The following is a 12414-nucleotide window of genomic DNA, read 5'->3' on the forward strand; positions in this document are numbered from 1 at the left end:
CCAGCAATAATGACCGTGCCCTCCCAGACTTCCAAGTCTATCTCCGCCTGTGTTGATAATGTTAACTTTTCCTGGATACAACGCTTAAATCTTTTGCCATTCCCGCTTACAATGTTCGGAAAATTCACATCAGGGTTTTTCCACCGTTGAAATCGGCACACACACTTTTTCATTTTTTTTCATGTAAAAAAACGAAAATGGTGATTATGTGTGTGCTAGCGATGGTGTGAAAACAAGAGATGGGGACTTCTCTTTTATGTGAAGACCATATGGGCTGACTATATTTCCTCGAGAGAAATTGGAATTCCAAATACGAGAAAATACGGGACATCGCCAATTATTGACGCCAGAACGACGCCAAAAATGAATAAAGTTGCCAAATATTTCTGAAATTTTGTAAAAATCGCAATGGCGGGAAACGAAGCATTACTGCAAATTGCAGTGGATTCCACGAAATAAAACGTTCAACAAGACAAATCTGGGAGATTAATGTTCTTATTTATAGTTGTAATTATCATAATATAATTTATGAGTTGAAAAATAATTTCAATCTTTGACTTCAATAAAGAATAAAAATCCAAGTAGGCGTCATGTAAGAAACGGGGAAAACCGGGGCACTTTTGCCAAAAAATTAGGACGGCTAGAAAAAGAAAGAAAACCGGGACTGTCCCAGGAAAATACGGAAGTATGGTCACTCTGCATTTACGGCAATTTGGAATTTTTCCACATATATAAGCTGACCATATTTCCTCGAAAGAAATACGGGAAATTGGGATTCCAAATACCGAAAAATACGGGACATTAGAAAGAGATAGATGGCGTTTTGTTTCCTTGATACGGGACATTGCCAATTATCTCCAAAAATGACGGCAAAACTTAACTAAGTTGCCGTACGATCTGTCGGTCACAAGGCGGCTTCATTATGAAATTACTGGAATGTATTCTAACAGATTAACTCGCTGTAAGCCAAACAAACATTCTTTATTTTAATTCGCGTAAGGGGAAAAATTAAATTCCGTGGTTAATGGCAGCGAGCGATAATGGTGGTAATACATTTCGAAAAAGGTTTTGCTTCACTAAAAGTATATGCTTTTGTAGTGAACAGTTTTAGGACCTTTTCCATCAACTGAATTATATTATAACAAAAGCATGTAGAAAAAATTAAGACCAATAATGAAGACCATCTAAAAAATGTAGTTATCTTTTAGTATCTTTTCTCTTCCGAAGTTCCGATTTTTAAATATTTTATTAAATATTACGACTATTAACGTGCATAATATATTTTTTTTATACTAGAATTTTCCTCTTTATTTACAATCGATTTGCTGTCGAAAAATGCATTGATAAAGTGGAAAAATATTTTACTAAAATTTGCAGATTTTCGTGATCCGCCTTTCTTCTTCAATTATACAGGGCTCTGTGCCTGAGGGCCATCCCCTGTGAGCTATTTGAATATTGAATTAGCTATTTGAATATTGAATTAGCTATTTGAATATTGAATTAGCTATTTGAATATTGAATTAGCTATTTGAATAGTAAATTAGGTATTTGAATATTGAATTAGCTATTTGAATAGTGAATTAGCTATTTGAATATTTCCTTTTGTGCTCTCAGTGTATAAATTTGTTGGTTTATAAAATAAAATCGTTTATATAGCATTGAAAATAGCGCGATTGCACATTTTGAAATGTCTCGCGGAACAGCGGTGGAAAAATATTATCTACTGTGAAACTCTCCGCTAATTGTCACATTCTTCCGCGGGGAATCGAACCACAACCTCGCGCTTACCGGGTGCGCGTTCTACCATTAAACTACAGAGGACCGGCATTTTCTTCACTACGAACACTGTGTTCCTTTGGGCTGAACGGGACTCCACAATAGCCAGCCTCGTAACTCAGCAGCAGCTCGTAACGAAATTAGCCTGCAGGTGGCGACATAGAACGAAATGGTACGACACGGCACGCGCCCGGAAAGTTCGACGTTGGTGGTTCGATTCCCCGCAGAAGAACGTGGCTTTTCTTTCCAATTATCTTCGCTTGGGGAGGTTCATCGTTTCATTCGATGATGTGTGCAGTATAAATACATTTACAGGGGCAAAACAACTAACTGAATTTTATTAATTAACATTTAAGAAACTAGTGTGTTCCCACACCTGCGCTGTCATCTGCAAATCGTAAAGTAGTTATACAGTAGAAACCTCCCCAAACGAACACTCTCTATAGCGGACAGTAAAATCAGACAAACTCTGATTTTTTTTCAAACTCCAATTTGCTAATTTTTGTTCATAAATCAAGAATTTATAGAGACACAGAGAAAAAAACGATGAACCTTTCCGCTAATTGTATGAAGTACAGATGACACTGGATACCCAAGCGAAGATAATTGGAAAGAAAAGTCACATTCCTCTGTGGGAAATCGAACCACCAACCTCGCACTTTCTTTCCAGTCATAATTGAAAATTTTCGGGGAAATTCACAGGCCATGTCCACGTTTTATTAAAAAAAAATTAATGTTATTCTCAACGCACAAGATGTTTGTTGAGTAAAATCTATTAAATGAATTAACTTATTTTCACAGCTGTCTGTCAAATGTGAAAAGCAGGAGGCTTCTGACAAAACAAAAATGCATAAGCATTCTACTCTATATGGTTTATGTATGTTGAGACATACTGACTGGAAATAATGTTAACTAGTCAACTTATAGTAATTGAATTACGAAAATTACCTGTGTGTGTGTGCCTACATTTTTGATGAAAATAATAAATTCAAGAAATCTGTTTAAAAAACGGGAAAAACTGGGACATTTTTACAAAAAAGTCGGGATAGCCAGAATAACAGAAAAAGCCGGGACTGTCCCGAGAAATACGGGACGTATGGTTACCATAACAATAATTAGGGTTAACTATGGCTAATTATAAATGGCTAGGGTGACCATACATCCCGTATTTCCTGGTACTGCCCCAGTTTTTTTCTGTTTTTTTGGCTGTCCCGACTTTTTTGCAAAAATGTCTTGGTTTTTCACGTATTTTCAACGAAGCCAACTTGACTTTTTATTTTTATTTTTAATCATTGACTTGAAGAATAAAATGATCTTTCCAATTCAAAAATTACATTATGATAATTACGACTACAAACTAGAAAACACACATTTTTTATGTTTTCTTTTTTTTTTCAAAAAACTGCAATTTTTCTGAAGTAGCACTTCATGTCTACTGATTGGAAACTTTTCTGTAATTTTACCATGAGTTGGCGACTTTGCTTACTTTTGGCATCATTTTTGGCAATAAATGTCCCGTATTTCGAAGCTCAACTTCAAATACTTTTTCGACAAATATAGTCAGCACAGTGACATAGCATATAATTATTATAATATACAGTGGAACTTCGGTTAACGAGTGATTCGCGTAACGAGAAAAATGTTTCAACAAATTTTGACTCAATGAGTGATAATTCATATTACGAGCACAAATTTGACCTTTGTTTATTTATTTTCACGTTATAACAACTGAACTGATTGTTTTCCGCTTTCATCCACACATGTACTGTGGAATTTAAGGTAATATTCTACCCTACAGTGTCCGGTCAGCGTGCCTCACTCGAAAAATGAACACACGTGCGAGCATGACTGTTTACGATTCGAAACTAGAAGTAGTATTGTAATCATACGTATATGCGATTGAAGTTTTTTTTAAATTCTGCTTGGAGAAAACTGTGGGTCGATTCCATTATCGAATGTAACTTTGAGGGGCTCGCTCATGAGCAGGAGCCATCATTTGTCGAAGGGACTGAGTCCTTGGGGAAGACATGGGACCGGATGCGAGTGAGAGCAACATTCAAAATCGGTGGAGGAACATCGCCAGGAGTTGACCGTAGATGAACTGGTGGATCTCCTTTGCACGCAACAGCAAAAGTTTACCGGCGGTATTTCGTCTGAGGAAGACAGAAGTGAGAGAAGTCGCTCCTTTCAAATGAAATTAAGGAAACGTATAGAATGTGGGAATCTGTGCAAAATTTGGTAAAAAATAAGATCCAATCAAATAGAGCTGCAGCAAAGAGACAGAGCAATAAATCTGTCCAACAACACACAATGCAACCCATTTCCGAAAAATTGTAAAAAGGCGGCAAAAGCAAGTATCATTGGAATTTTATTATTTATTATACTGTATTATTATAATTTTCTATTATTGATTGAAGCCGTTTTTTACAGTCATTTTTACGCGAATGAATAATTGTGGAACGAATTATCAGATTTTTCATTATTTCCTATGGGAAAGTTTGACTCGGATAACGAGCAATGTTGGTGGAACGAATTAAGCTCATTAACCGATGCTGAAGCTAACCAGATGCTGAGTATTTTTATGTAATGGCCATTTATAGTGTGACCAGATTTCCTTGAGAAAAATACGGGAAATTTGATTTGCGAATACGGGAAGATACGGAACATTGTTAAACCTTCGGTGAAATTGCCAGTTATGGCACAAAACAAACCAAAATTTTCCTATCCCCTACATTATGGAATCACTTTTATTTCTCCTCCTTTTTGGAATCATTGGTAGACCTCCTCCATTACGGAATAAGCCGTATCTCTCTTCCATTATGAAATCATCCGTATCTATCCTCTATTATGGAATCACATTTAACTCCCCTACATTATGGAATCACACTTAACTCCCCTACATTATGGAATCACACTTAACTCCCCTACATTGTGGAATCAGATTTGTTCCTCCTCCGTTTTGGATTCAGTCGTAGATGCTCTTCATTATGGAATCACACTTAACTCCCTTATATTATGGAATCACACTTAACTCTCTTATATTATGGAATCACACTTAACTCTCTTATATTATGGAATCACTTTTATTCCTCCTCCATTTTGGAATCCTCCATAATGGAGTCAGCTGCATCACTCCCTCACTTTCATTAATACCTAACTCTTCATCATCATGGAATCACATTTATTTCTCTTCCATTCTGGAATTAGTCGTATCTCTCCCTCATTATGGAATCACACCTAACTGCCTTACATTATGGAATCACACCTAACTGCCTTACATTATGGAATCACACCTAACTGCCTTACATTATGGAATCACACCTAACTGCCTTACATTATGGAATCAGCCGTATCCCTCCTCGATTTGGGAATCACACATAACTACGCTTTCGTATGGAATCACAATTATTTCTGGTCCATTATTGAATCGCTCGTATCTCTTTTGTGTTATGGAATCACACCTAACTTCCCTTCTTTATGGAATCACACGTAACTCCCCCTCCATTATGGAATCGCACGTAACTCCCCTACATTATGGAATCACATTTATTTGTCCTGCATTTTGGAATAAATCGTATCTCACCTCTATTAAGGACTCAGTCGTATCTATCCTCCATTTTTGAGAGAATCACATTTCACTCCACTTCATTATGGAATCACATTTATATCTCTTCCAATTTGGAATCAATCGTATCTCTCCTCCATTAAAGTCGGGACAGCCAAAATAACGTGAAAATACGGGAATGTCCTGGAATATACAGGACGTAAGGTCACCGTAGGTAGCAGTCTTTTTCCTTTCACGGGAAAAGTGTTTGGGGGAGGGAATGGAAAAAATAAATTTGAATCGATTAATGAGAAGGAAAATATTTGGAATTTTCGAATCACTAAGAACGAACTCATTTTGAGAAATTTTTCAAATCTGGGTATTAAAAACTGCTGTTTGTGGTATTTTAGAAAATTTTGTAAAGTTTTGTGTCATAATTGGTTATTACGCCGAAATTTGGACAATGTTTGGCAACAATTGGCGATGTTCCGTATTTCCCCGTATTTGCGAACCAAATTTCTCACATTTTCACGATGATATATGGTCACCATAGTCATGTTGAGCGTTTCTTTTCTTAAAATTCATTCTAATCGACTGTGATCTGCAAGAGTGTCCATATCTCCGCCATTGGCGAATTTTCGGCAATTTGAGCAAACTTTGCCTAACTTTAGCATCATTTTCATGCGAAAATAAATGTTTTTTTCGTAGATCCCAATTTTCTGCATTTTTCTCCGGGAAATACGATGAGCCGACTTTTCATTGAAGATAACGCGTGGTCTCACCCATTGTTCACCACGCTTAGCTTTTCGATGACTTCCTTGACACAATGTTTAAATGCTATCTTGACCAGTGTTCTTCAACCGCTCAATTGATGTAGCCGCTAGATATTTTAGATGTAATAAATAAAATACAGTCTATATATCGGTGTTTATTTCTGTCCTAGCCATCAACTGAGGTCTGCAACTCATTTCTCCTGTTTATGCATTTCATTGCTGATCCGTAAATTATTTATCTTTTTTCATGAGTTTTTTTGACGGTCCGCAAACTATTTCTCAAGTTCATGTATTTTATGCTAGTCCGCAAATTACTTCTTCTATTTATACATTCTTTTTGTTGACAGTCAAATTATTTCTCTTATTGAGGTATTTTTTTGCATGTTTGCAAATAATCTCTCATATTTATACGTTTTTGCCGGTCCGCAAGCTATTTTTCTCATTTTCGCCTGCCTGAAAATCATTGCTTCGGCTTATTTGCTTTTTTGCCGGCCTGCAAAGTATTTTTCACATTTCTGTCAGTCTGCGAAATTATTCCACTATTTTCGCCAGTCCACAAATGTAAAGAGGTTGAAAATTGATGCGATCTGAACATTATAAATAAAAAGCTAATAATGAAAGAACGCTTCTTGCAAATAATAAATACCTTTTTCTTAGGAGGTTTCTTCGAATAATCTGGTTCACCAGAATAATCTAGATTTGGTCCATCTCCATACATATGTTCCTGGCTTGAATTGATTATATTTTCTGGGAATTCCTGGATAAGATTTTCTTCTTTCTGCCTCTTTTCCCGTTCTTTGATTAGTTTACGAATTTTTGCTTTTTCCCGATCTTGCCATAACCAATCGGTTAATTTCACATCCTGGTAAGATAAGAAAACAAGTCACTTAACTAAATGATAAAAAAAAAAAACTTCATATATAGAAAATTACTTTCATACATTGCAAATCAAAAAGTTAGGTTAATTCATTAAAAGAATGAATCGTCACACAGAAATTGGTATTATCTTACGGAAATGTCAGCGTATACTGAAGACCAAACTATCGGATGTTCCCCAGATAATACGATTGGTCTACTCATCACTGGAATGTATTTCTGAAAATGCATTATGATATATGTTAATATGTTGTGGATAGAGAATAGCGCGCAGACATTGGCATATATTTGGTTAATAAAAATAGAAACAGGTAAAAAAAAAAAACGCAAATATTAAAATTTATGTAAATTTAAATCTGAAGAAAATTTGCAATGATAAATTGACTATTCCAAAAGGGAATAGTTGAACACACCAAGAGATAGCTATATCGCTTTGATGTCCTTGAATTACATGTATAAGGTAAATACAAATCTAAGTTTAAGGATGTATAATTTGATTGAGTAGTCGGAATAAAGTGAGAGCATAGAGAGATGTATAAGGAAGATGAGCCCTCCGGATTCCGGGACTTTTAAGGGTTACGTGACGTTTGATTCCCGGTACCCCAAAAAAGCTCCCACGGAAACCAAGGGTTCTAAAATCAGTTATAAACCTATGAGCAGTTAGGTCTCAGAATCGACTCACGGAGTAGAAAATAATCACATCAAAAATTTTATACCTTGATCGTAGTTTGAAATACTGCGTAACAGTTTTTAATGATTACATTTTTCTTACAACAAGACTGATGGCTATGTTCTGAAAACCACTATAGCTAATAGTACAATGAATGAATGAACGCCAGAACTTTGCCACTGAACTTATCCCGTTGCCGAGATCTCTTCCAGCCCAGCTTCGTGGCAGAGTCTGGAACACTTTATTTTGTGTCAAAAAAGAAAAAAAAAAAAGACGAAAAAAACACAAAATTTTTACAACATATTTTCCCCGGACAATTGGGTACTGTAGCGATTAACAAATTTTGAGTTGATTACAGACGAGACAGTATTGAGAGTTGGAGAAAAGTTTCGGGGTTTCGTTAAGACGGATGAATGTACACGTATTAGGATGGAGGTATGTTTTAAAAGCAATTAAGGCCCCCCCCCCCCATGCCATCTCATCTGTTATCTTACACTTGCCATATTATATACACAAAATACAAAAAAAAAAAAAAAACGAAATGATAATCTTATTGTGAAATAAAAAATATATATATATCCATCGGAACGAGTCACCTCGCTTAACACTTTATTGGTGAGCAAATGGGTTTGATAACTTGCGGACTAGAAGCCAGCATCAGTTTTATTGGGTTGAGTTCACTCGCTCCAGTGGATTTGATGAAAAAAAATACAAACTAGAAATATTGTGTGGGGGAATATATGCAATTAGGGATCACCCGTGCCATCTCGCTTAGCACCTTACTCGGTGGGCAACATGAATACGACAATATGAGTACGCACGTGTGTTGTGGACATGAAATGCATGAAGATAGCTAATAGTACAATAACGAGATGCAGTTAAATATAAGTTGAAATAGAGACTTACCTGGACTTGTTCTCGGACTTCTGACAAGGTAGTGACGTGAGTGTAATAGCCTGAAAAAAATGCTATTCGTCAAATAAACGGATATAAATACAGCAACGATAATAATAAAAGTAGTAATAACATTGTGGAATTTACTTTTTTTTAAGTCTCTCGCATTCCATTCGGTCTTTTAAACTTTCTTTGGGTGAATAAAAAATAAGTAATGTTTATTTTACCAGCTAACAAAAGAGTATCTCAGAGCAAATAAAATAATGAATCAAGTTTTAAAGTGACGTCAAACGTATCACTATGGTTAAAGATCTACAAGAAACTTTCATATATTTTTTAAGGCTCGAATTTGATTAATTTCAAAATTCAAAATCATCTGTAGTTTTCTCAATTCTTGGACGATAAAGAATTCTTAAAGCACACACACGCGTGTCCTAACCCTTTTTTTTTTCTGGAAGTAGTGGTCAGAAATTTGCTTAAAATTGCTTTATGTAATACAAGGACGATGAAAAATAATCGATAACTTTAAAAGTTACGTTTCACGTAGAGCAGTTCGGTTCACACGAAATTTTCAAAGCCCGACGAAGACGTTAGAGTCAAATAAATCCATAGTTTGATAACACTGACCACTAAACAACAGAGAAAAAAAAAACCCATAAAATTTAAGGATCGGTTGGCAGAATCAAAAAGAAAGTTTTTTTTTTTTTGGCACCGGAACGGGATGTGATGGGTATTGGTATTGGAAAATCAATAACTAACTGAAGAAAAGGCAGTAAGAATTGTGCAATAAAACTTGCAGTAAGAGACAACTAATTTTGTACTTTTTCTCTTTCTCATAATGTCCTGAGGAAAAGAAAACAAGCTTTACGGAAAATTGAATACGCTTTTTCCTGCCATATCAAAGATTAATGTTTTCTGCAATTGGATTCGATTAAAAAAAAACGAAACATTTTTTTTTAACGGAAAATATAACAAACAACGAAAGGAGAGAAAAGAAAATTGGAAAAAAATGCGTCGACATAAATAGAAAACAATGGAACGTTATGAAGTATGGAATTCCCAATTTTTACTAATTAAACAAACAAACAAAAAAGTACATAACTTCTTCTGGCTGGAAAAAAAAAGCAAAAACAAAACAAAAAAGTGCTCGCAAATTTTGATGTTTAAACTTGGAGGCATTAACGTTCTTTTGTTCGTCTCCATCTTTTCTCTTTTGCCTACCCCCTCAACACCATTCCTAGGAAATTTTGCGTTTTCTTAAAAGAAAAATGAACGCGGATGACGCATTTTACGGATAACTTTCAGTACGGTTGGAAAAAAAGAAAATAAAAAAAGAGGTGAGTGTGGTTTGCTAATCAAAGAATTTTTAAAAGAACGCAGATGTGTAGAGCGTAATGCAATTTTGAGTGGAAAATAAATTAAAACTTTAGTCATTAAGTGAGGTTGTTGCAAATGAAAGGAAATTTTCTGCTTATTATGTACACAACGCAAAGCACAATAAAGGTCATCATCATCTGCATTCGGTTCCTGGATACGATTTTTCACGGCGAAAGATACCTTATACGCTTTTCCAATAAGAAAATTGTTCGATGACAAAGTCAAAGTCATAAAGAATGTCAAGTTAAAATATTTGTTTACTCGGCAATTTGTTTAAGTAAATGTCAGTTGGTTAATCGCGTAGTAGCTTGTGCGATGAGTTGAAAAACGTACAGCGTTGATGAAGGTACTTTTTTTTATCGCATTGAAATTTGATTGAGAATTTCCATCAAGACTACTTGAACAAATTTCTAAAGTCTTTAGCGAGCTACATGACTTCGATGCAGACAAAAAAGCTCTCAAGACTCATTCTAAGTACTTGTCAGACAGTAAAACATTTATAATCGGGATGACGGGAAAAAAAAGCACTCATCACATCGCTTATCATCTTTTTAGAAAGAACAAAACACTAATGTACGAACGCACTAGAAGATATTTTGGGGAAAAAATTACTGTAAGAGCCTTTTTATGAAAATTGATTTTAACTGGCTCCACTGACAACAGGTGGAAATGAAGGAAAATGTTATTTGTAGAGATCAGAAGTTCCGAAAAATGGTGGAAATAGGTAGGCAAAAAGGCACTAAAAATGCCTAAGATAGGCACTAAAAAAAGGCATTTATAATTTTTAGAAGGAAGAAAATATAACTAAAAAATATGCTGTTAAGGGTCCAGAAAGTAGCTGAAAAATTGGTTGCACTTAATCCGTCTTTATGTTTTAATTATATTTTATATTATAACTGCATTATTATCCAAGTTTTGCAGATTATGGCTTCTGAAATTGACTAATAAACTTAAAACTATGTTAAAATAGGCAATTATGGCTGGAAAAGTTCAAAAAAGGCATTTTTACAAAAAAGTTCGAAAATAGGCAAAAAAAGTCATTTATGGCATTTTGCATTAACTTCCGGGCTCTAGTTATTTGATATGTTTTACTACGTAATACTACTGTTTAAATTTTCTATTTTTGTCCTAAGTGAAACCAACAGATACCTCAATGCTCTTTCGTAATTCTGGCAATATAACTAAGAGTATATTTACAAAAACTGCTAAAATTAAATAATGAGCATGCTGCAAAAGAAGTAATTAAAATTCTTAGACATTCACCATTCATTGAACAATCAAGCATTTCATTATTGAGATAAATAAACTCATTGTTTAAATGAATATTTCTTTCATTTTTAATCAACAGCTTTGTTTTCAAGTTTTGAAAACAAAATAAACAATTAATAACTAATCACACATCTAGAATGCATTAATTTTGATTAGGTCGTAATTATAACTCTTCCACTATTAGATTTTCTACAGAAATTCTATTTCTTGGGCACCAACATATGCAATGGACTATTACTACGCAATACTGTATATTATGTACCTCTGTTATTGCATGCCATCCATTGAACTTCGTCCATATCAGTCACTTCCCTGCCGATAAGATAAGTAAAAACACGAACCTGAAAAGAAAATTAATGCTAGTTTGTGTAAAATAGAATAATGTAGAATAGGTTTGTATGAATAATATTAGTTTTGCATCTTCATGCAAACTTTTCGATTGGATTCGTGGGAATAACTATCAAGAGCATAGTTCATCAATTGAACTAACGATGGATGAACAATAAAGACTCTTGACATTTATTTTCATGAATTCAGTCAAAAAGTTAGCATGAAGATGCAAAACTTATGCTAATCACATAATTCTATTTCGATTTTCAATTCTAGTTCAATTTGGGTTTCAAAAGAACGCGCACGCCACTGTAGAAAACTTTAAGTCATTAATCTGAATGCTAAAATAAATTTGATACAAATTTAATGTCATTAAGTTAATGTATTATAAAAGTCTATTGACACACACACATATCAGTCACTCAGTCACAGCCAGTCTCCATTCCGAGAGAGAGAGATAACCTTCTCGTCTTTCTTTCTTTCAAACCAAGCACAAGTCCGGTCCAATCGACATGGGCAATTTACTACCGAAAGAATGAGTTGTGCCGGAAGTAAGAGTGTGTGTAGCTCACAGTCTGAGTACGTATCTCGTGTTGTGTCTGACTTTTCACTGCTGCCATCTATATCTCAAATGGAGAGTGAAGTGCAATGATTAAATACCATTGTAGGCCTGTTGCTTTCTATGGTGAGAATTTTTTACGGGGAGATCGACTCGCATTCGCGCTTCGAAGTTGGGAACCACAGAAAAATTACTTCAGCCGACCACCACTGTGGCGCCGGTGGGATACGAAAAGTATAAGTCTCGTCTCAGTTCCACAACACATTCCGTCTACTTTCTTTCTTTCGAACCGAGTATAACTCCAGTCTATCGTCATGGGCAATTTACTACCGAATGAGTTGTGCGG

General features: G+C 35.1%; 1 protein-coding gene across 6 annotated transcripts in view; it reads right to left on the reverse strand.

The window, feature by feature from the left end:
- stj (voltage-dependent calcium channel subunit straightjacket) overlaps positions 1–12414 on the reverse strand; it is a 241739-nt gene that overhangs the window by 78612 nt on the left and 150713 nt on the right. For all 6 annotated transcript variants that reach the window (XR_016192865.1, XR_016192864.1, XM_089233705.1 and 3 more), the window contains exons 12-15: positions 11442–11520; positions 8546–8595; positions 7105–7188; positions 6740–6955 (exon numbers count right to left, since the gene is read on the reverse strand). Coding sequence is in view for 4 of the 6 variants with exons in the window: in XM_089233705.1 (XP_089089831.1) it covers positions 6740–6955; positions 7105–7188; positions 8546–8595; positions 11442–11520 (429 nt within the window). In the remaining 2 variants the exon portion in view is untranslated. The remainder of the gene's footprint in view (positions 1–6739; positions 6956–7104; positions 7189–8545; positions 8596–11441; positions 11521–12414) is intronic.

The sequence above is a fragment of the Pholcus phalangioides genome, unplaced genomic scaffold, assembly GCF_987345545.1.
Source record: "Pholcus phalangioides strain wild (caught in Gottingen) unplaced genomic scaffold, Ppha-v1.0 ptg000007l_1, whole genome shotgun sequence".
NCBI lineage: Eukaryota > Metazoa > Arthropoda > Arachnida > Araneae > Pholcidae > Pholcus > Pholcus phalangioides.